The sequence below is a fragment of the Lepisosteus platostomus genome, chromosome 4 (assembly GCF_059453375.1).
Source record: "Lepisosteus platostomus isolate fLepPlt1 chromosome 4, fLepPlt1.hap1, whole genome shotgun sequence".
NCBI classification, from domain to species: domain Eukaryota; kingdom Metazoa; phylum Chordata; class Actinopteri; order Semionotiformes; family Lepisosteidae; genus Lepisosteus; species Lepisosteus platostomus.
The window spans coordinates 48,782,476-48,808,762 of record NC_142614.1 but is presented as its reverse complement, the minus strand read 5'-3'; the positions used below and the strand labels follow the sequence as shown (position 1 = coordinate 48,808,762).

The following is a 26,287-nucleotide window of genomic DNA, read 5'->3' as shown; positions in this document are numbered from 1 at the left end:
ATTATAAATATTTTGTATATTTTTTTAACTTTTCTAATACAGTTTTGAAGTGACAGAGACATTTTCACTTTAGTGTAAACCTGTAAAATCCAGTAGGTTTGTTATTGTCTTTGTGTGTCCAACAGCCAGGTGAGGTGCTCTCAGTGGCTCTCATAGCTCTGACTGACAGATAATCACAGTGTTTTAACTGGCTGGGTGCACAGTAGAGAATCTGCTATACAGTAAGAGAAGGACTGTCTTTGTGTAACAAAGCTGCTCATTTCTGTCTGCAGTCTGTCAGCATATGACCCGGAAAAAATGGCAAAGGTTCATGTCTATAATTTGAAGTCTACGGAATTAAATGTTTCAATCCAAAGAAATTAAGGAATAGTATATTTTGGTACGCTCAGTGCTATTATGAGCTGCTGAGTATTTTTTTTTTATTGGCGCATGGAAAAGTATATTATTTTCAAGTTTGAAGGCTGTAATCTTTGTGAATGAAGTGCCTCCATGGTCAATGGATTAAAATGAGCCTGCCTATTAACAGTGAATTTCTCACTCTGGAGAAGACAGCCAGATATCACACATCCTACAATAATGGGTCACCTTTCGCAATTAACAAGCCTATCGACATTAAACAGAGAAGAAGATGGTAATGTTTTCAATCATTCTTGATATGTTCATTACATATAAACTCACCTCAAAACTTATTCTTCTAGTTGGTATTTTCTGACCATGTAATTTCCTGGTATTCATAATATTGTGACATTGTTATAGTTTTGCAAAGGAATCTTTGAATATTTCTTTTCATCGTAACATTCTAACAACCATTGCAGTCCATTCTAACAGGATTTTTTCTAGCCTTTTTGCTGACCATGGAATTGGTTTATTTTGTTTAATTTTTCACAAACAAAATCCATATTTTTTAAAATGTTATCTTGTTCTGCTACATTTGCCGAAAAAGAACTTTCAGAAAGGCTTTGATGATCTGTGCATTAAACTTTGATTTTGAAAGTTTGGTTTTGAATTGTTAAAGGTATTTGGTTAGATTTGGAAAAAATAACAGTTTTCTTAACAATGCTGAACAATAATTTTATGTGTTTTTCTTCTGATTCATATTAAAAACATTGAAAGATAATCAGTGAAATATTTAGATTTTACTTTTTTTCTTGTCGGCACTTTACACTTTATTCACAGTACATGTTTTACTGGGTTCAGATTTGCACGCTTCTCAAAAAAATATTTGCATTACCCAATTCATGGGTTTATTTGACGCTGAGTGGACCCATCTTGCAAATAATTCTGTAGTCTAGGTTAATGTATATTATAAACTACCTCAATCCTAGCGCTGATTTGTATGTGTGGTATTCCAACGATTTGTTCATTTTGGCATCATGGGACTTTGAAAGTACTTTCTGTGTTCTGCAGTACAGGTTTACCCATAGCCCTGCGCAAGCTGGTTGCAACAGATTTTAACTTTAGAATTTATTGGCATAACTTAAGTTTGATGTTGTCAAAGGGTTCTGGAAATCATTGTGTATTGCTCCCTAGGCCTCAGATGCAATCATTTTAGCAGTTACATCTTCAAAGAGGTGCAGTAGGCTGGTAAGCCAAGATGTCCCTTTTCTGTCCCTGTGCTGACTATCTCTTATAACACTGCACACTCAATGAATGCAGCACATCAGACTGTCACAGTTTCTAACAGCTGCATTCTAAGAGGGTTATAATCCATCTCTGGAAAAAGCATTAGGTTAAGCTGCAGTTTTTGAATGGTATGATGTATTATTTGCATTGGGTAATTCATTGGCGTTACTGATAAGTACAGTACACATCAACAGACTGAAATCATTAATAAAAAAGCTGCTGAGCAACACATATTGGACATTAGATAAGCAGTTGGACAGCTGAAAGCTCTTTCATTAAAGAAAGTCTAATCAAATGGCTTTTTAAATATAACACGCTCATCAGCAAATGTATGTGAATGTAATTTGTGAATTACTTATTGGTAAAATGATTTTCACAAATTGTGCTGAGTTTTACATTACATCAGTACCACCAAGTACTTACTTTAGCCTGGAGAGCACATTAATCTGCTAGTGATAAATTTGTAATCAGGGATTCCAATTGTGCATTTAATAAGCCTTACTAATTGTGCATAATATATTTGGTTAAAGGATTTATTTTTGAAGCTTGTTATTATGCAATGTTCTTTCCTTACCTGACAGTGTTGTGAATATGCATTGCGAAGAGACAGATAATTTAATGCTGAAAGGTTGCCTTGAAGTTGTTTTTTTTCTTTCTGCATCTAAATTTATACCATGATGATTAGTACCATGATGAATAAGGCATCATTTAGCTCATTCTGATTTTTTATTTAAAAAAAATGGTCTTTGTGAATTTTTAAAACATAACATGCATTTTTATAACAATAGGCCAAAAATGTTCTTATTGCAATAAGTCCTAAATAAAAGAGTGCAGAGTAAATTTACTGTACCTTACTTACCTGCAGTATGTCATTTTTACTGTATTTTAAGGCATACATTATTTTCATTTTCATCCTAAATATAGTTTTATACAACTATGCACTGGAATAATGATGACTCACTATATTGATTTTCCCATTATAATGAAATATTGCTGATACACCATTAATGGGTAGATATTTCTTTATTGTCTTGAAAGTACCTTTTTAAAATCAAAAGAAAAAATCACTCCAACCAGTAATTAGGCGGAAATAATTATTATATTGGCAAGAAAATAACCAAGAAATTAATATATTAAAACTGGAAAGACATAGTATTTACAGCAATGAGATGATGGTCCATCTGTTGAGTCCATCTGTGGTAATGATACATATTCTGCAGACATAGTCTTACTCTGCACCAAACCCTTGTTTTGCTTCAGTATCAGAAGGTGTTTAGTGAACAGGTGTACAGATTGAAGCCAACATATGCAGCCTCTACTGTAAATCTCGTTTCAAACTCATAAAATAATTTCTTGTTTATTACGTCCAGATTGATGCACCCATGTCTTCCTCCAATCCTATATACAATACATGGAGTTAAAGGAATGTATTATTTTATTTTTAGGTGTAATTACCTTGACTGCAATATTTATTTGTGCCTTTCCTGTACTAGTAGTAATTGGATTCACAAAATGATAAACCTTCTTTAAAACAAAGCCGCATGCAGATTAGTACTCATTGTCTCTTATTCTGGATTGCTGTTTTGTCTAATAGTAGATAGACTGTTTTTTTTTCTCAGACCATGCATGTGGTAAATAATAATTTTGCTCAAGGGGAAGTTTTTTGGCCTACCAAGTGTCTGCTCTTGAGCCCTGCAATAGATTCTGAACTTGTGTGTAAAGTTTGAATGGTCTCGTTATGCTTACATGTTTTCGAGAGACTCTTTGGTTTTCTCCCAACTTCCAAAGACAAACTAGCAAGATTAATTTGTGTTTATTAATTGACTCTGGATTTGATATGACTTCCCTATTTACAAGCACTTTATTGTACTATACAATTTAAACTTTTTTAGCAGAGATATTAAAAGCTATTATATAAACAAATTAATTGTTGTATTCTTTTCATCCACATAATTTTCAATGAAAGTTTCTAAAGTCACCTACAGTATGATGCATAAATGAAATTTACATAAAAGGGTAAAAACATTGTCAACATGGGTAAAAACATAATGTCAAACCATTATGAAACATATAGTTGGGTGTTTGAATGCTATTTTAATCAACACATCAATCAATGAAGACTTCCATTTTGATGTGATTTTGATATTTATGATATATTGTGCTTAAAAAATAGACCAGAGAAAAAATTCAAAATTCAAAACGTCCTTCAAAATAGAAATTACTTTCAAACAGTAATTCATTTCTGAATAGTAAACTAAAAGAACAAAATATTTTATTCAAAACCTTTAACTAAAGACTTGTAGAGGTAAGATACTTTAAGTTCCTGTATACTGAATGTTAGTAAAATCTTATTACATTTATTAAACATATAAAAATATTGTAAACATAATAAAACCAATATTTTTTCTTTCTTTTTTTGGCCAAAATTCCAGCAACACATATTTTTGGACACATACTTGGTGCAATTTTGGACCATTCTTCTTGTCGTTTGCTCAGGCTCTCTCCCGTTGCTTGAGAATCACTTACAGATGCAGATGGCACTCTTTCCACATAATGTCAAATTCAGGACTTTGTTTTGACCACTCTAGGACATTTAATTTCTTATTCCTCAGCCGCTCCATCTTAGTGTTGAGTAGAATCTTCTGCAATGGATCATTTTCTCGCTGAAAGGTGAATTTTTGTCCCTGTTTAGGTTTTTAGGTCTGTTCCTAGTTTGTTCCATCTAACACTACTGTGTTTTTGACAGTGGGGGTTGTGTTGATGTGTGATGCATTATGGTGAATTTGTATCAGATGTTACACAAATAAATTCCAATTTTGTGTCTGACCACAGAATACACATGCCACATGTCTGCAGTATTGTTTTAATGGTTGGTTGCAAATTCCGTGTGGGATTTGAAATGTGATTTGCACTCTTCCATACAGGCAAGCTTTATGGAGTACTGTAACTGGGATATTGCAGCTTTTCTCCCATCTCAGTCTATGAACTCTTCCAAAGTCACCACTGGCCTCATGGTATGATATCCCTAGCCAGTTCCCTTCTTGCCTGGCTGCTCAATTTGTAAGGACAGCCTGATCTAGATAGTGTCCTGTTATGTCCTGTAATATCATAGTAATAGTAATTACATTTTTTATTTGTGCATGAAGATAGGATTACACTGATCTCATACTTTATTACCTTCATACATAAAATATACATAAAATATGAGACTGAAAATATCTATCTAAAAATATGTATCAACCATATTTATCCACCCCATATTTGTAAGAACTGCTAAATACATAAACATATTTTCTGCCTTTCGCGGTGAATACAATTTTGTTTCATAGTAAAATGAAAGTGGAAGAAAATATTTACAGGGTTGTCATATTGGTGGGTAGTGAACTGCTGCTCTATTTCAATTTCATTTCATTATTCAAATGAAACAGCAGATGGCAGCATATATCACACAAATGTTTCCTTCTTTGCTACAGCCAATATAATATTCCAAGCATATACTGTATTGGGGATTGTTGTATGTACAAGGTTTATTTTCTCAGCTACAACTTTCTTGTTTTTTTATTTATATATTTTATATATAATGGGATTAATATAGCAATGCACATGGATACACTACATTAAACCAGAATATAATCCGTAAACGTGTGTTTTCTATAGATGAACGGATTTTAATGCTGATATATTTTAGGGGTATTAATTCAGACTGTATTGGTGTTTGCTTTTATTCCTTACAATGCAGTATACAAATCATCATATACAAACAAAAAATAAGGTGGAACACAAATATCAGATGCTGTTCCAAGGGAAACTACCTAAGGAGAATGGGAAAAGGTTCGTACTGTTGCCTCAAGACTTTATTGACCCTGAAGAGAAATTTAGGTGTTACAGCAGCCCAGCCCAAGACCAGCAAATACAGACATCAGAACAGACTAAAAATTAAAATAAAATAAGTACAGCAATACAAAATGAAATATAGAGAGTCAGGTGTGTGCAAAATATGCTCATAGTCACTGTAAAACAATAAAACATGTGTAAAATGCACATAAGTATATACAGATTGAAAGTACCACAGTTTAAATAGTATATTAATGCAGTGTCCAAAAAGTACAACAGTGCAACATGCTGTCCATAGATGAGCAAATGAAGGGCTAACAGTCCTAGCCTAAGGCAGTGTTATCCGGGAGGAAGGACCTGCGGAAACGTTCCCTTGAACATCGTAGCTGGAGCAGTCTATTACAAAAGGTGCTCCACTGCCTAATAACAGTCCCATGTAGCGGATGAGAGGAGTTGTTCATGATGGCTGTGAGCTTGGTCAGCAATCTCCTCTCTGCCACCATCTCCAGGGGCCAAGGCTCAGGCCCAACACAGAAAAAGCTTCTTGATGAGTTTATTGAGTATTTACTGTACATCTCTTGCCATAATCCTGCTGCCCCAGCACACAACAGCATAGAAGATGGCTGCTGCCACCACTGATTCTTAAAAACTCTGGAGCAGTGTTCCACATACACCAAAGGACCTGAGCCTCCTAAGAAAATAATGTCGGCTCTAATCTTTCTTGTACAGGGTGTCAGTGTTAACAGTCCACTCTAGCTTATCATCCAGGTGTACCCCTAAGTACTTGTAGGACTGCACCACCTCTATGTCCTCACCCTGGATGGAAACAGTGTTCAGCGGAGACTTACAGTATTCCACCAAAAGTCCATGACCATTTCTTTAGTCTTGCTGGTGTTTAGCTGGAGATGGTTAAGATGACACCACTTCACAAAGCTGGTAATCAAGCTCTTATATTCCTCCTCCCTCCCAACACTAATACTTTCCACGATTGCAGAGTCATCTGAAAATGTCTGTAGATGACATGCCTCAGAGTTGTTCTGGAAGTCAGAGGTGTAAAAAAATGAAGAGAAATGGAGCAAGGACAGTCCTCTGTGGAGCCCCAGTACTGCTTACAACCTGTTTGGACACACAGCTCTGTAGCCGTACACACTGTAGCCTGCAGATCAGATAGTCTATAATCCAGGACACCAAGGGAGTGTCCACCTGCGCTGCCCTTAACTTATCTCTCAGTAATGGGGGATGGATGGTGTTAAAGGCACTGGAGAAATCAAAGAACATAACTCTCACAGTGCTCCCCATCTTCTCCAGGTGAGAGGTAGCTCTGTGTAGCAGATAGATGACTGCGTCCTCCAGTTAAGAGTCCGCTGTACCTGTGTGTGATGTTTATTAAGTTGGTGTTAGTGCTTCTATGCACTGATCATACCCTAGCGATAAACAATTTGTCGAACAACATTGTACTGTACATACAGTGCCTTGCAAAAGTGTTCACCCCCCTTGGACATTTTCACATTTTATTGTGTTACAGCATGGAACCATGATGTATTTAACTGAGAATGTTTGCCACTCATCAACATAAAGTGCTCTATAATGGCAAAATGAAGAAAAAATAATATTTTTTTACTAAATAAATTAACATTTTACTAAATAAATTAAAAATAATAAAAAATAATTAAATGTATAAGTATTCACCCTCTTGCTTTGACACACCTAAATTACCTCTGAAGTAACCAACTTTCTTCTCCAAGTCACATAATTACTTGACTGGAGTCCACCTGTGTGCAGTTGAGGTGTTTCACATGATTTTGAAATAAATACACCTGTGTCTGGGAGCTTCCCCACTTAGTGCTTTTCCAAGAAACACTACACCAGTCAGACCAAGGAACATTCCAAGCAGACCTGAGACAAGGTTCTTGAAAAATACCAGTCAGGGCAAGGATATAAGAAAATTTCCAAGCCATATACCTGAATATACCTCGAAGCACAGTGAAGTCCATATGGATCAACTGTGAATCTGCCCAGGACTGGCCATCCTCCAAAACTGAGTGTCCGGGCAATAAGAGCTGTAGTAAGGGGGGCCACCAAGAGGCCTACAGCAACTCTAAAGGAGTTACAGTCCTCCATGACAGACATGGGAGAAACTGTGCATGAGACAACAATATCACGCACACTTCATAAATCTGGCTTGTACGGACGGGTGGCAAGAAGAAAGCCTTTGTTGAAAAAAACTCATATCACATCTTGGCTGGAGTTTGCCCATAGGCATGTGAGAGACTCAACAGTTTGGAGGAAAATTCTATGGTCTGATGAGACCAAAATTTAACTACAGTATATGTTTGGCACAAACCTAACATAGCACACACTGAGAACACCATCCCTACAGTGAAGCATGGTGGTGGCAGCATCATGCTTTGGGGATGTTTCTCTGCGGCAGAGACTGGAAAACTCATAAAGATAGAAGGAAAAATCCTGGAGGAAAACATGCTATAATCCACAAGAGCACTGGGACTTGGAAGACGATTCTTATTCCAACAGCAAAAGTCACATTGGAGTGGCTTAACCCCAAAAAGGTTAATGTCCTGGAGTGGCCCAGTCAAAGCCGAGACCTCAATCCAATTGAGCATCTTTGGAATGGATTGAAAAATTGCTGTTCACAAACGGTCCGCATCCAACTTGATGGAGCTTGAGCAATTTTGCCAAGAAGAATGGCCAAAAATTCCAGAGTCCAGATGTGCAACGCTGATAGAAACATACCCAAAGAGACTCACAGCTGTAATTGCTGCCAAGTATTAACTGAGATTGTTTGCCGCTCATCAACACAAAGTACTCTATAATGTCAAAGTGGAAAAAAATCCAGACATTTGACTAAATTAACTAAAAATAAAAAGAACAGAAAGTAATTGAATACATAAGTGTTCACCCCCCTGTCACGCCCACAACTCACCAGATTCCAATGCAGAAACGTCCTCACCCTAATTGCACTCCAGCCCCGAGCACTTCTAGCAAAAGTCATTGCTCTAGCCAGTCAACCAACCACAGCACTTCACTAATCACCACACCTTCCACCTCCCGTCATACTTAAACCCGCATTTCCCTCTGTTCACTGCCCGGTATTGGTCTCTCTTTTTGGACCTTAGTCCAAGTTCTCTAGTCTTTTCGGATTTGAACCTTGGATCTCACCTTCGACCACGTCTACAGCCTAGCCACTAGTTCACTGCTTAACGTTCAACCTTCTCCCTATTCACCCACTTGCCTTCGACTGCAATGAACACCGCATAGGGTCCAACTACTCGGTTGGCCTGCTGGCTTCTAACACCCCCCAGAGTTAATACTTGGTTATTACCAGTTAAATACATCATGGTTCCATGCTGTAACACAATAAAATGTGAAAAATTCCAAGGGGGGTGCTGTAAACCCTTTTTCAACGTCACAACTACAGTGACAGTTCCAAATACAATTTATCACAAAGTACAATGATAATAAAATTACCATTTTCATAAGAACTTTATACTCTTTACAATAATTAATTATTGTTGCATTCATACAGTATAGTAATTAGAAAACTGGTCATTTTGTTTTATGTTGTAATTACTGTATATTATCTACAGTATGTGTGTGTCTGTCTGCCCTGTGATGGACTGGTGTGTACCCTGCCTTGCACCCATTGCTTGCTTAGATAGGCTCCTGCTTCCCCACGACCATGAATTAGATGACGTGATAGGAAAATGGAATGAAAAAGGGGATAAACAGGCATTTTACTAGAATCCTACATTTATGCTTTATTTCGGTTAATGATTATAAAACTGCGACGTGAGCACAGAAAAAAATGATAGAGATACAAGAATCTGCAAAACCACAACTTTTCATTTGTGTTACTTTTCAAGCAAAGACTTTTGTATTTAAAGGTAGTCAAGGGGAATACTGAATTTGTACTGTAGATACCATTATGTGCATGGATACAGTCACTTTTATACTGTAAGTGAAAGAGGATTACTATGAAAAGTTTGAAAAAATACTTTTTAATACAGTACATTAAACCAAAAAGCATTGAACCAAAAAAAGGGCAATTTAATTTGTTACTGCATGCCCCCACAATGCCCAGATATTAACAGGCTGCTTTCTCTGTTTATGAAGGTACTGTACATCTTTAAGTAAAGCCATCTTACTGAATGTTCCATAAATATAAAAACATATCATGAGGGTAGTTTTTTAAAGCATTGAGGGAAGAAGCTTATCATATTAGCTGGTATCAAATATGTCACATGCAACAAGCGTAAATCAGAGGGAATATACATATGGTTATTTTCCAGATTAGTCTCAGATTCACCTTATTAGCCATCATTGTGCTTCATGTCTTTCCAATAATATGTAGGCTCAGTCTTTCTAGGATCCCCCAAAGGGATTTTATCCACAGACCATGGTTTGACCACCTTTGTTTTATTAGATTACTTCTGGGTTCCTCAAAGGAATAGTCCAGTGTAACATAAATATTATTTCAATATGGTTTTATTTTCAATCAGTACTTTAATACAATCTAATCTTATGATTTTGTTGGAAATGAAAAGCATTCAACTAACACATATTGATCACTCTACTGAATACTCCTCAACTTTTGTCTGCTTTCCCACCCCATTCCTCACACATTAAACAGAGATATAAATTCAGAAGCATGTAAATACTTTAATATTTTTAGTGTACATGCTTTCATTATGCAAAATAAATTGAATTCAATTTTCAATCCTTCCATATGTCTTGCCTGAAAGTCATTTTCCTATTTTAAGGAGAAATTAACATACTGTTGCTATCTAGCCAAATTAGAAACAAGATTAAAATACCCATACTTAGTATATTAAGATTTGCATATCTCATGAAGGACAGTTAATGGTCATGGAAAATACAGCAAAAACAATAATAACTTTATGCATTGAAGATCCATACAGTATGTATCTTATACTGTATAACATTCCTGACTACCTATGACTTGAAGTTACTTTTTCTGACCATTAATTGAACACATCATTCTTGAATACTGTACAAACTGGAACATGCTGGAAAATGCTTATTCTCTGTGTACTTCTGAGCTTGCATTGCACGTTTGTGTATCTTTAACCTGATAAAAAGGCATCTAGACTCTCATTAAGTTAAGAAATAAAAATAGAACTGCATTAACATAAAGCTCTTTTGATGTCTCTAATTTAAAAATCAGAATACATTTTGCTTTTACTTTTTGAGGCTGTACATTCTGAGGTCTGTAACAATGTTGTTGGTGGTCATTCTGAAGGAGATTCTGAAATTCTCATTGCATGCCTGCTAGTTTGATGGGCTATAATAGTAATAATAATAGTAATGACCTTGAAGATTATTTGTTCGATAAAGCCTTTGATCTTCATGTTTACAGAACACTTAAAAATGTATATTGTATGTGCATGATTGTGTATCATTTTTCCTTCCCACAATACAAAGTGATATTTCCATCCAACATTGATCGGCATATACATAAACCAGGCTTGGAGCATCTGCTATTGGAAAGTAATAAGTCACAAAAATATTTAATATTGTGATTTTACCATAGGGATATTGAGCATGAAACTTAATGTGTTCATATTACTATAAAGCCGTTAAACAAAAATACAATACACCCCCTTTTCCTTTTGTACAGTATATTAAGATAGGAATTAACCCTAAAACAACTTACTACTGTGTTACATCACAGTACATCTTTCCTTGTTTACCATTTATCTTCTGGAATGCAAAGATAGTTTATATACACTTAAGTTTCTTTATAAGTTCTTTATAAGTTCCTATTACTGTGCTTGAGTCTAGCACAGAACATTAATTAAACTAATTTAAAGACATCCATCTTTATTATACTGTACATCATACTTAACACATTTTTCATTTGTAGCTTAAATAAACAATACCCTTATATTTAATAGAGAAAAAGTCTTTCAAAACAATTAAACAAATGTTTTTTTTGTAACTGCTACTGTTACTGATACAGTACCTATTGTAGATAAACACTCAAACTAGCCCCAAGTACAATACAGTTTTTTACTTTACAATCCAACTGAGTGTTTCTGTGTGGATGTATTTTTATTTTTCATTACTCTTACTACTTTCATCAAAGAAGCAATACAATCATAGAAATATTTGGAAGATCTTTACCCCTGCTGTTGCATCTTGCTGACTTGAGAAATATGTACTGAATTTTACTGAAGGCAAAATCCAGAGGCCATAGAATGGGATAAGAGACTCAGATGACAGGGTAGACTGCAGGCCTGAGGCTGGGCTGTATAATTAGACAATTTGTACTGGGATTTGTTAAGAAGAGGAATAGGGTTGGCAGATCTCCATCAATGCTAGGGTGGATTGGGAGTCTGCCACTGTTTCTTCAGTTTGATTCCATTTTTACACGACATTTTGGAAAATTGAATAGTGAAGGTATATTTACTTACAGTATCTGTCGGTGAAATGTCAGATAATATTACTGTCATATTTTTGGCACATATATAAATTGTTTTTGCAATTAGACATTGTTATAATTAATTAACTTTAGAGGGAATCAAGTGTAAGTAATGTTAAGTACACAGTGATGTGACATTTTTTATTACATGTCCAAACCAGAATTCTGAACTTAATGTTGAACAAGGCACACGAAATATAGCTTGTCACTTAGCTCTGTAAAGGATCTACAGTACATTATAATGATTTTCATTTGATGGCTGTGTTCTTCTGTGTTTTTTTTTCTGACAAATAACATCGTGAATTCATTTGTAGATCCTGATTTGTAGAGATACAGTAGATCTCAGTCTGTGTAAGACTGACACAGTAGCAAATCAAGTGTCTTTTGGAAATGCTTTCCTGCTTTACTGTAAAATCCACGCACTCAGGATCCTCATTTTCCAGTTCTTAGTATTATTTGCTGCTTCACATCATGTTATAAAATAAACTACAGTACATCAATGAATCCCAACTTGTTAAGCAGACGATACCTCTGTGTTTTAGAAATTCAGATAAGTGACATTTTTATATATTTCTAAGTACACATAGTCATTATCTTTCTTAAATATAATTGATAGCCTAGAAGCTACTCGTTAGTATTGCTGCCATTAGTCAATGGTTCCAAGCTTTGTTACAACTGTGCATTATATTTGTGGCAGCATTTTCACAGGGAGCAGTCCTTCTCATGTTGTAAACACCCTTCAAAGTAGGGTCACATCAATGTTTTCTCCATTGCATGATTTTGTGGATGTAATTAAACATGACAATTAAATTCTGAAAATTTGGCATTTGAGCTCTGAGCTGGAACAATTGTTCAAACAAGCATCTAAGCCTGAAAGAAGCAGAATGTACTGTACCAGCCTTCTTTTCTTCCAATAAAAACCTTTTTCTGTTTCACGTGCTTCAGACTGAGAATCTAGTACAGGAAGAGACAGTACTCATGGTGGCTTACAGTATAATGTTGGCTATGTGAAACCTTTGAAATAGCAGACATAATCTGATTGTTCCATTATGGGCATTGTAAGAAGCTTATATCAGTGACTTATTTTAAAGTGATTGTTGTGTCAGCAACTTTAGGCTTTCTGGGTATTGAAAGAAAACACAACCACATGAAGTTATTTTTATACCAACTCTTTTTATGCAGTACTTCAGTATTGTAGAAGATTTCATTTTAATTTTAGGTTATTGTATTTTCACTGTGTTGCCCTATTTATTATTAATGTATTCCTAATATTTCCAATTCTTATGACTAAGAATCCAAAAAATACAGAAGTTGGTATAAGAACTTAAATATTTGCAAACCCAATTCGATTTCTCATGGTTCATTGAAGATAATCAAGCATTCAGACAAGCTCGTTGGGATTACTGGCAATAAAATGAAAGTGATTAGAGAGCTTATTTATATATTTGTAATAAGCATGCAAAAGATTATATAAAATCTATAATTAATAGTTTTATAAATTATAGACAGAAAGCCAAAACAGGTACAGGACATTTTCTAACCAGGAAGGATATTCCAAAATCATGCAATTTACAGTAATTTCACTACTGAACCTGGACTACTTTCTGCAATTGTGCTATATTTTGCCAGTCAGAAGACCTATTACCTGTTGTAGTTTTCATTTTGATAAAATATTTATATTGATTTATTGTTGGGGAAACTAGACATGAAATTAAACAAAAATCCTGAATTACATAAACCACATGGTTCATAGTTAAATGCCCTGCATTTGTTTGACTTCAGTTTTTCAGACTTTTGTATGCAGTTCCAAATTGAAATCTGTAAACTATGAGGTGGCATAGATTAGCATATTCCAAATAAAACTGCCCAATTACTGTACATGGTTCTTTAAATAATTGACTATAGAAAAGCACATCAGTGGAGCATAAACTTCAAACACAGAATTAATGCCCAATTCAGCAAGACATTATGTAGAATATTGCACGAAACAACATACAGTATAGTTGTTCCAGAATTACTAGTTAAAATGAAAACAAACAAAATCCCGGGCCTGTGTCTCTCACTGTGCTATCAAAGGCCAATTTTCAGATCAGCCCAACCCTATCAGTAGGAATTAAGTGACCTCTAGCTTGAGACTGACAAGTAGTCTAAAATTAAACACACAGCCGAGAACCTTTACACACAGAAAGAGGCTGGAGCCTCACAGATGATTAATTCCTTTTAGAAAGGCAGCCGGTGATGCAGGCTGACGTCAGTCAGTGGAGGGCGAGGGGGGTTGGGGGTGTAGGCAGGGGTAAGGTCATACTGTATGTAGAAGAGTCCCTCTGGTTTCTTCCAGTTTAGGACTTCTAAGTCTGAGCTTGTTGTTCAGTTATACCGTAGAAATGCATAGCTAGCCTAAAGTTCAATTTTTAAGAAAATAAAATTAAAATGTGTACACACATGCAGAAATACAGTATACAGGATGTACTGTATGATTCAGAGAAGGTTGAATTATAGAGTGTAAAATCGAGAATGAACGAGAGAGGTCAGTTTTTTGTGAAGCATACAAGGTTTAAATCTTTTATTAAAAAAACATAATGTGTTGCTGGACATTTTTGGCAAAAGTCCCCAGTCCATAAATGAGAAATGTAAACACATTGCTGTGAATTTCTTTTTCACTTTGTTAATGATTTCAGAATAGAATGTTCTAATTGGACTTATCTTCAAAGAACAGAGGCAAATTTGGAATGCGTTTGAATAATTATTCTTTTAAATTGTTACAGTACTGTAAATGCATACTACACACAGTATTGCTTATATAATATAAATTCTATTTGCAGTATATTACAGGTTCTTTGAAGCCTGTAATTATGAATAAATATTGCTAGTAACACCTTAAAAAAGTCTCTGAAGATAAATATTATCATTGTGACACTCCTGAGACTTGTGTTACTGAGACTATTACATCCATTTTACTTTACCGTGGCTGTTTGGTAATATTTGTTGATTGTACATTATAACCTATGAAAGGATGTTTAATCCTTCAAATAAATAAATGTGTTTCTTTTTAATTATTCTGTTTATTTGCATTGGCAATTTTAGATTACATTATAATCTATATGTATACAGTATGTTAAAAATATGCAGAGAAACACATAAACATGCAAGTGCTTACAATAGATTTCAGTCCCTCTCACAGCAATAATGAGATAACAGCAACTGAAAGTACAGTACTTAATTCAAAAGCTGTGGCGAAAGGCAGGTGTCATTGAGTATGTGAAATCCTCTAGCTTCTGCTGTCAGATGTCTGGGGCTTTAGCTATTGCTGGTCACAGTATGAGGAACGTCTCTCATGTACTGTAGTTTTAGCACAGCTTGCTGCATGACCAGAGCAGGGCACCCATAATCTATACTATCCTGCTTCTCCATTCAGTGTAACTTCCTAGTGTGCTGTGTTGATAATGTCTCTCCACTGGGATCCTATAGCAACTTTTGGACCTCGCTGTTCAGCTAGGAACAAGAAGAGAATGTGCTTTCTGAAGTCCTACAGGTAGCTGTTTATCACTCCTGCTATTTTAGTTGACATTATGCAATGTAATTAGCACATGATTTTGTTCTAATTTGTAACCTTTCTGTTTTAAGATTTTTTTAGATATACTGTCTACTTTTGTTGTTTTTTTAAGAGGTACAGTAGCTTTGAATGTACAGTTTAGTACATACTGTAGTCTAATACTATATGTAATGTGCTTAAAAGTGAGGTTTTATTTTATCTTGAGGAAGAAAGAAGAACTCTTAGAGCTTTTAGTTTTTGAAGAATTGAACATACTGTATGCTTGATCATACATACTGTAAGCCTGGTGTGGATCTTTTTATAAATAAGTCAACATTCTTAAAATATGTGTTTGATATCTACAGTACAGTAAATCACTTTTCTTTAAAAGTTTAATATATATTGATATAAATAGACAGAGGCCCAGATATATCTAAACAAATGTATATTTACATGTAAAAAGTTAAACAAACTGCATGCTTTAAATGAACCAGCTCGCTTTGTACAGTATGTTACAAGAGTGCTCACAAGTGTTAGTAATGTCTTTATAAAATGACACACGTGTGCAAGCTGCTCTTTTATCTTTAATTGATTGGCCCTAGTATACATAATGCAGATTTGAGAAAACCTCCTTAGTTTTGTAAATTAGTTTAAGCTATTTTACAAAACACATTACCACAATTTCTTTTCAGTTCTGTATGCAAAACTTACTCTGTGCCTGGCTCTGTGATTCTGTACTGTTTACATACATAAAAAACACCTTTATTTTACTAGTTGTAGGCCCCTGTAAGATAATTGCAAATAAAAGTACTTCTTTAATGGAGACGTTTACACATATAAACAAATTGCTGGTTTTTGCAAGGATATTTTGTTAAGAAGAATAATGCTAAATCAAAATGTACATTGTTTTTTTTTCGTTTTTTTTTTCTGTACCAGTGAGTACAAGGGCATGAAATAGTATACTATTGGACATAGAGATAGTGTTAATGTCCTGTTCAGAATAAACTTGCCCTGTTAAACTCATTTAACATTCCACAAGCCTCTTCAGTTGTGAATGTTTTGTATTTTGTTAAATTAAGTTTTGCCGGTTGTGCAGGGGTAGTACTGTACATGCCTCCAGAACATATATTCTCAGACCAGGGGTGACAGGATTATCAATATCGCACGACACAAATTAATGAAGGTGGATGAGAATGACCACATAAAAGCAAGAGGGTGGGCATTTAGGAGACCTTTATTTGTATTTGCCTCTGGTCTTTCAAATGTCTCAAATGTTCTCCTATGAAACTTGCTTTGGAAAAGGGCTTACCCAGAGCGAGGAGCAATGAGCTCATTCTTTTGGCAGGCATTTGTATGATCAATGTAAATGATCAACATAGTATCTAGGAACACAACGAAATACCAACCAGAGTCATATTTTGTCTTATTTACAGCTGCATCTACAGTAGTTCAAATAAAATTAAAATACCTTTAGAATTCAAAACATTTTGGGTTATTTTTCATTATGTCATCCTTCATTATATTATATCTTGCATATATATGTACAAAGTATGGTTATCAGTTTGAGAAAGAGGAAGGAAATGATGTAACAGCTTGGGCTTTTAGTTTTGAAAACAATTTGAAAGAGACGTTTATGTCGGTTATAAGAAATAGAGAACTAACTTGAACGTGCAGTGTATGTATGATTCAGCAAATGTAGACCTTGAAAATGCAGATAGACTATACAGTATATGAATCTAGTTTTGAGTGGTATGATGAAGCAGAGGTTAGCATTACTATCTTGCAACTCTGGGACCCTGGGATCCCAGATATGGGTTGCTTCTATGGGAGTTTCTATGTTCTGCCTGTGTTCTTGTGGGTTTCCTCCAGGTGCACTGGTTTCCTTCCACACTCCTAATACATAACGATAGTTTGATTGACCTCTGGCACCTGGTTTGAGTGTGTGTGTTTGTGTCTCAGTGTGCCCTGTAATAAACTGATGTCCCATCCAGTTTTACACGTTGAACCCCACTTTGAGCCTGTTGCTTGCTGAGATAGGCTCTGGCTACTTCGTTATCCTAAATTGTATGAGGCAGTTAGAAAACAGATGGATGTTTTGTTATTTGAATTCCATATAGGTTTCTCTAAACCCTGTCAATGATAATTCTTGTGTGCTGAATGTTGTCAAAAATTGCATTCGCAAATATCTGTTGGTTTTCTCTAAGATTGACTTGAAATTTTGAACCAAACATTAAGCTTATGGCCCTTTTCTCTTGTTTTTGATGGATAGTTTAATCCACAGTTACATAACTTTGCCCCTGTGTTGAGTATTATTAACAAGGAACAAGTAAAGGTTAATTTCATGCTGAAAAGCATAAAGAAAATAATGGATTGTTGAGCCTTCTTCAGTTGTGAGAGGCTCAAAAGCTGAAACATTGTATTTTTCTTTCTTTCCAGTGTGGAATTAACCTCTACTTATTCCTTTTCAGCCTGCTTGCTGACACAGCTCCCTGCTAGAATCTATAAATAACAATGTTGTGTGAATGATAATTGTAGCAAGCTTGCTAATCCTTGTACTGTTTAAATCCTTTAAGACATAGAAAATAATTTAATATTTTCTTACTTCTGTAATTTTGCATATACCATACAGAAAATTGTATTCAGTATGTAAAATTAACACTATACATATTTTTAATTAACTGTGTTTAATTTTTTAATCAATGAGCTGTTTAGTTTTGCTTCTGTTGCCCACAATATCTTTTTATTACTAGCGCATATTTTTAAATGTGTAATTAATTGTTTGATATGTGTAAGCATGAAATAAAATGGTAAGATGTTTATGTTATCAAACTTCAGACTTCAAACTTATTTTTGTGTTATATATCTATGTATTTTCTGGAATATCCACAAGAGGGCTCTGTTGCACTTGTTCATATTAAACAGGAGTGGTCAAGCACAATCCTGCTGTTCTTACTGGTCACCCTTAAATCGTCAGGGTGTTGTTTGTAAAGACATAGAATAATTGTAATTACTAATTGTTTACACTTACATAGCACTTTTGTGGACACTCCACTCAAAGTGCTTTACAGGTAATGGGGACTCCCCTTCACCACCACCAATGTGCAGCATCCACCTGGATGATGCAACAGCAGCCATAGTGCACCAGAACATCAACTATCAGTGAGGAGGAGAGCAGAGTAATGAAGCCAATTCATAGATGGGGATTATTAGGAGGACATGATTGGTAAGGGCCTATGGGAAATTTGGCCAGAATGCCGGGGTTACACCCCTACTCTTTTCGAGAAACGCCCGGGGATTTTTAATGACCACTGAGAGTCAGGACCTCGGTTTTACAGTGCCTGTTTACAGTATAGTGTCCCCGTCACTATACTGGGGCATTAGGACCCACATGGTCTGCAGGCCCCCTGCTGGCCCCACTAATACCTCTTCCAGCAGCAACCTTAGTTCTTCCCAGGAGGTCTCTCATCCAGGTACTGACCAGACTCACACCTGCTTAGCTTCAGTTGGGTGCCTGTTGTGAGTTGCAGGGTGATATGGCTGCTGGCATAAACACAGATGAACTTTAATGAATTTAGGAGAATAATTCAGCTGAGGTCAGGAATTGCCAGCTATGGTCCAATGATCTCCTTAACAGAAAAAAACACCTGCTTCAGAAATCAAATGAAATTGTTCCAAATACTTACTATGTGCTAATTCAAGAGTGATGTACAAAATCTGTTGGACTGCATTTCTTCAGGATCGAACACCCCTTTATTAAAATATAAACACTGAAGTATTTATGAAGAGTCTTCAAGAGCACAGGATTAATTGTCATACTGGACATATCAACATAAATATGCCGTTATATACAACGTGCAACAACAGACTCACAAAAATGCAGCTCAGATATCTGTTGTTAAAACTGATTGAACCTGAAGTTTATTCCCTACTGAGAGAGACATACTACATGTGCTACTACTATTACAGCTGCTATCACTTCTGCTACTACTAGGAACATTTATTATTTGTAGTATGTTTTCAATCAGTATGTATTACAGTGTAACTATCCAGTTAAATTTCTATATTGTTGTACCCTGTGTTGTTTTTCTACCATTTAACTTTATTTTTATTTTAAACTGTTATTTTTACATTTCAATAGTTATTTGGATTCGTAAGCCTTCTGGCAAAATAATTTAAAACACCTCCTTGAATACAATAACTAGATATGAAGTACCTTACTGTAGGTAGTAACTAAGTATGCAGATTTAAATATTGTTAATGACCATGATGTATTTTTTCACTGCTTCAATACTACAAGGATTTTGATTATACATTTCAATGACTACATTCCAGGTGTTAAATTGGCTAAGAGTAAATCTAAGATTTGTATTTATTGAGTCATAAATTTTAGTCTGTGTTTAATTTTCTGTTTCTTTACTATACTTCTGTGAAGTGGCACCTAGAATGAATGTGCATTCCCTAGGGAAAACCAATATACTGCAGACCACAGAGGGAAAAACATCACAACACATTATGGATATGTTGAGCTTCTCAACTGTAAAACCTGCATGGATGTCATCTCTAGCCCACATGGTTTACTCCCTGAATCTCACCCATGGCACTGATATACAGTAGGCATCCCCTTAACAGAAAGTAGGACTGTGTCGAGAAGTGTAAAGTAAGAAGGTGTGAGGTGGAAATTCCCTCTCACATTTTCCTCATTCATGAGAGCAGTGATCAACAGAATAGTAGAGCTATCGCTATTGAACCTCTATGCTTCTCTGTTCTTTGGCACTCACTACATGTATCATACTGTACAGTACAAGTATTCAGTTACTGTAATAGAGGGTAGATCCCCACCCCAACCTGAAGGCTAAAAGGATTATGAAAGGGATCCCCTAGATTTCAAACCAATATTCTACAAGGACTTTTCATTCTTTGTTTTTTGTATTTCTCTCATTTTGGCTTTAGATCTCACTAATAATATGCCAAACTTTAGTGTCCCAATTTTTAGGTTAGCAAGAGTTTTTACGACTGTAAAATCTACTTACCTAATGTTTCAGCATCTGTGGATTTATTTGCTTATGAACCCCTCCCACAAAAAATCTAGAATATTAAAATAAGTTTCTATACCTTCTTAATGGGATGATACAGTAGTTATGTTTTACTGAAAAACATTTGATGACAATTTGTCCAGCACTAAAAAAAACAATGATTTGATGTGTTGAGATACCCTATTAGACTCAGCAGTCATATCAGAATTTGAAGATTTGCAAATAAAACTGACAAAAGCCATTTGTTCTGTGGTTCTGCATCTTTCACGGGAAAGTGGCCACAGTTACATCATCAGAAAGTCGTTTACCTGTTCCAGGGACATGTTAATGTAAAACCTGAGAAAATTAACCTGAAACTTCATAAAGTGGATGAGAGGCACTTCTTCCATCTGCCTTGTTGCCTCAGTCAAACAGTAACCTTCCCTGTGTTCTGTTTGATCATCGAATATTACTTTTTCTAACAGAAGTGTTCAATTAAAAATGGGGATCAGCCAAGAAAAAACACAAAAAGTGAACATACATTTAACTCAATTAATTGAAGCGGTTTGTTTTCTTTATGTAGGCATACAGCTCGAGTTTGTTTGTTAGAAGGAACAAATGTCAGATTCATATGTGTGTATAATGTTTTACACCTAATGGTGCAATAAAGTATCAGATTAATAAGAAGGTAAAATATTAATAGTGGTATTTTGTGTTTAGCTCAATCTCATATTTTCCTCAGGTATGATGGCAGCGATATACAGTAGAGCAAAAATATTTCTGTTCTTCAGCATATACAGTATGTACTGTATCTGTAATGAGTTTGTTCCCCTTGAAGCAGCTTCCATATAGAGCTCAAAATATGTTTCCTCTTTGTTCATCTTGCCTGGCCATTTCCTCACCATGTACATATACTGTACATTGCAACCGTTTCAATTGATACAATGCATTTAATTGTTGTTTCAATTGCATATAATAAAAAAATAAACATAAAGTGTTGTTAGTGCAAATACACATCATACAGTATGTTATATCCATCGATGCCTGTCTTTTTGTCACTTTTCTCCTCTTCATGATCCAATGTAAGAAAATATCTTCATGCCACAACTCTTTGGTCTTTCAGCTTGAAAACACACATTTAGGAAACTGCCTTTTAAACAACAAAGTAATGAATGTATTGGTAGGGTGTACAGTAGAACAAATTTTACAGAAAACATTAGTAACCTGTGACTTGTATGAATGTTAAAGCCGATCCCCTTTTTCTCTGGGTTTTAGTCATTCTCAGAACTATTTAGTTATGTGTAGTGACATACACATCAGGACCACTCAATAAAAAAATCAAACATTGTGATACAGATAAATAATCTAACAATGCAGTGAACATAAACGGTTAAAAAACAGTCCATTATCTTAATAAAAGATAAATGTATAAGGTAAATATACAAAGAATGTTACAGAAAATGTATTAATGCAATAAATACAATATAGGAAAATTAAAATGGATAAGGAAATAGGTGAGAAAAAAGATTATAAATGAAAAGTGAAATGATTATGTGTATAAATTGTCTTACAATGTCATTTTCCTAGTTTGGAAATTATATAAAGAATACCTAGCACTTTTTTATTTAATAGCATTGTGCTTCATTCTAGATTTTGAACAGTCGAATATTTTCCAGACAGGATGGAAGAAAGAAAAACAAACCATATAGTCAAAGGCAAAATGATTGTCATCATGTAAATTCTCTACCTTTCTGAGATACATTTAGCTTTCATTGGTTTCTCATACTGTAGATTCCTTATCAGGTGCTCATGCATTTCCTTAATTTTAGATATTAGCTGAAATATCTTCAGCTAATATGATCTTTCCATTCTACTGATGGAATTACTGACAGTATTCCAATATTTTGGTTCCAATAAGGGATCTTTTCCTCTTCTCCAAAATGACTTGATACTGTGTATTTCTAAGAAAAATATAAGGAAAATAGACCAAATCAATTTTCAATTAGATCTGCTTACTTACACAGGCAAAATGTCTTTATTGCACTAATGAATCAGCACATTCAGGTTGCTTTGATTCACATACTGTAAAGCTGAAGAGATTACAGAGAGAAGCACAACACTGAGCTACAGTAATTCTGAAGACGTCCTCTAGCTTGACTTTCCTGTTTTCTTTTCTGACACCTTCCTGGTTTTATTTTCCAGACTCCAAAAATGCAGTTCTTTTATCCTGTCAGTGTAGGACATTATTTTAAGCCCAGGGATGTATCTGGTCACTCATCTCTGGACTGATTCCAGAGGGGCTTTTAACATGTCTCACATGGGGAGTGCTTGTGTATTCAGTAAGCTTCAGACAAACCATGTGTCCCAGGTAAAGGAAAGTTTTCAGTCATACTTGCATCTTTTATTAATCTTTTATTAAGCATAGAAGGGAGCGCTGTAGTCTGTTATTTACTGAACCAAGGTATCTTTTACCTGCTAATTAATGTATTGGTACTGCTATGCAGGCTTATGAAAAAAAGAAAAATCATATAAAAGGTTAATGGTTTTATACAAGTTAAAGGGAGTTGAGGGCACAGAATCTAGATGAATGGCTATTTCTCACCCTTACTCTAATATTCCATTTCTGTACTCAACAAAATATGCTAATATAATAAATTAAAATATGTATTCATTTTCTATAGATGAATGATTCATTCAGCCAGATAAGACCACAAACACTAAATTAAGCTTAGACTTCTGAAACAATACTTTTACATCCCCTCACTCGTACAATACAAAAATCTGTTCCATAAATATCTAAGTAAGATGAAACAGAGCATAGATGTGATATTTCAGATAAGATTTCATAATTATTAACTATCTTTGAAAATTCAAAGTCAAATTGCTCAGTGTAAATCTGTGGTGTAGACAGTGTTTACCTACTGATTCATCCTGGACAGCAGATTGCAGCACAACTGACACCACCCCTGAGAATCAAAGAAGCTCAGTCAAAGACAAGCCATCAAAGTGGAGTCTTCACAGACTGTGGTACTAGAAGGAAAAATGTTTACCATAAAATTAACTTACGTGTAGGGAACAAAAAAGAAATAGTGTCGTATCATTTATGTTATTTTGTGATTAATAACAAACATTTGTGTGTTAATGTAGAGGTAGAATTATAAATATTGAACAATTGTACTAATCTTGATGTTTTAATTCTACTTTTGGTATGCAGTGTACAGTAGATGTGGAAAAAAGAGAATTATCTATGTTTCTCTCTCAGAAAGAAGTTTGTAGATTAAACTTTAAAATAATACTCCTCCTTTACATAAATTAGGTTTCATGTAGTAACTGAAGCTCATTCTAATTAGGAAACATATCTTCCTCCCAAGAGTTTAACAGTAATTTTCTCATGTGAAGAATAGCCACTTTGAATTAACCTCATGGACTTTTCTTTCCTTTTATTGATGTCAAAGCCTCAGAGTGGCATACAGTATGATTGCTTTCAGCTGAGAATGAGCTGGATTTAGTCTACTATACACTGTTGTGCCAATGTATTGGATACAATCTAAAGTTTAACATACAGGTATGAAGTTTGAAGAACGATTAAACAAGTATTTTGAACTATTATAACAACATCTGTATTAACATTTGTTACAGTAGTCTATTCATCATATTTGCCAACCAGATCTAATTGACTCATTGTCAAGTGCTTCTCATCAGTAACATCGTTTGTTCCTTCCAACCATTTATAAAACTAGAAGGCTGCTTTAGTACCGCAAAATACAGATCTACTGTATCAGAATTGCCATTCTGTATTTCCATAAATAAGGAAAGACACTTAGTGAAAAGAACAGTGTCTATGACTTTTGCACAGCAGAGGATGGCATGTAAAAATAACATTTCCATAACATAAGATTAAACTGTCAGTATTGTATAAACAGTATCTTCTTACCTTGACTCCTACAGGGTAGCTTACAGAGTTTTTTTCCCTCCCTCTGTGCCTGCCTCTCTCTCTTTCCCTCCCTCATTACACTGTTTCCCCTTTCATAATCTCCTCATACTGAGAAAGAGATCCCATTCAGGAATTCCAAAGCTATGCCCTCATATGCTTGTGCTTGTGTCACAGCTAGAAGGTTCTCTTGGGTGCCTGTGACCTGTAAACATTTTCATTGGCTTTTATAGTGAAGCTGCAGTAGAACTAGCATCTCCCTCAGCAATTGAGCTCCTCTGTGACTCAAACAACAGGCAGACTGAAGCTCACAACGACCTCAGGCAAAGACAAAGCAGAAAGGAACTCCACCACCAGTGTGGAAATAAGAGAGCCGCTGTTGCACGACTAATGCTGCTGACACGCAGGCTTGACTGATTTCATGAGTTAAACAAGTGAATTTCTTCAGCTGTCAAAATGGATTTCTTGAAGAACACGTTTTCATCATAATTCTTCTTATTATGTGGATCAGAATGTGGGCATCCAAGGATTAAAGAAGGCAGAAAACTCAACTGAACAAGAGTCTGGGAGTTTAATTCTCAAAATGAGTATTATTATGAAACCAAGATCCAGGTCCACCAGCTCTTTAAGGAATACAGATGGGATATGGTAAAGTTGTTTATGCTCGTTTTCTTTTCCTTCTGCTTGCCTTCGATTGATAACACACTGTCAGTGTAGAATACATTTTATCTGGTGTACTGTATATTGTATCTGGTGAATACCAGTAAGTTCTAAATTGCATGCAGACAGATACAAAATTATTTCTGTTTTTTTTTTCTATCATTTTGAAATTTTGTGTACAGTACTGTATATTGCAAAATATATTCCGTTGCCTATTCTTATTGTATTGCACAAGAACATGAGTAGAGTAAATATCACCTTACAGCTGTTCTATGTCTTTTTAAAACCGTCTCTCCCAAGTCAAAATTTAAACAGAAAAATAAGCATCCAAAAGAATAGTAGAAAAATAATAAGCACATTTTATTTAATACAAAAGGCTGTGGAATTTTGATAATGTTCCAAAAATGGTCTGCACTTCTTACAGTACTTTGTCTTGTCTTGCTTTTTCAGAATCATTCAATTAAGTGCCATCGGATTCTTAATTCCTAAGGGGTATATTGTTTCGACAGCAATATTACACTAACATCTATACAATAGCAGACTGATTTTCAGCAACAGCATTCTTTAACCACATATTCACAAAGAACGTTTTGTATGTCACAGTTCTCATGGACTCAACTTCATATGTACGACTTTACAGTTTATCTAATTCTTTTATATTAAAAATGCACCATAATACACATCAATATATAGTATACTACAAATATTAATATTGTTTTAATTCAATAGTAATAGTAACAGTAATAATAATAATAATAATAATAATAATAATAATAATAATAATACGACTAATAATAATACGACTAATAATAATAATAATAATAATAATAATAATAATAATAGATTGCATCATTAGTAGTTGGGTTTTTACTACAATTTTTGTAAAGGATCGGCAATGGGTAATTTTTCTTGTGGATAGGGGTTTAAAGTCAGTGCAGGTGCCCTGATCTTTGTACTGTCTCTATATTGAACAGTTACGGCACACAAATGTAAGGACAAATTGTAATGTACTATTGAATAGTTTGAGGATTTCATAAAGAAAGGCAGGATTCTTTGTTTGTTCACCTGAAACTATGAACTGAGAAAAACTTGAATTTAGACACCCCAAAAATAAAACTCTAACCTGAGCTGACCTGATTCTGAGCAGTCAGTACAGTCAGTCTTACAACAGAAATACTGTACATGTTGTGTCTTCGTCTCATTATTTCTTCAAAAGAGCAGTGTGTTGTAGGATC

The 26,287-nt window shown here is 34.9% G+C and overlaps 1 protein-coding gene across 7 annotated transcripts in view; it reads left to right on the top strand.

The window, feature by feature from the left end:
- The window catches only part of pde4d (phosphodiesterase 4D, cAMP-specific), a 368,823-nt gene that overhangs the window by 255,813 nt on the left and 86,723 nt on the right, over positions 1-26,287 (top strand). Inside the window, exon 1 of one of the 7 annotated variants that reach the window (XM_088629741.1) lies at positions 15,208-15,449. The exons of 5 other annotated variants lie outside the window; for them this stretch is intronic. In XM_088629741.1, the coding sequence (XP_088485867.1) occupies positions 15,361-15,449 (89 nt within the window). In that variant the 5' untranslated portion in view covers positions 15,208-15,360. Of the gene's footprint in view, positions 1-15,207; positions 15,450-24,550; positions 25,041-26,287 lie in introns of those variants that run through there. One more of the 7 variants, XM_088629743.1, reaches the window with a different exon arrangement.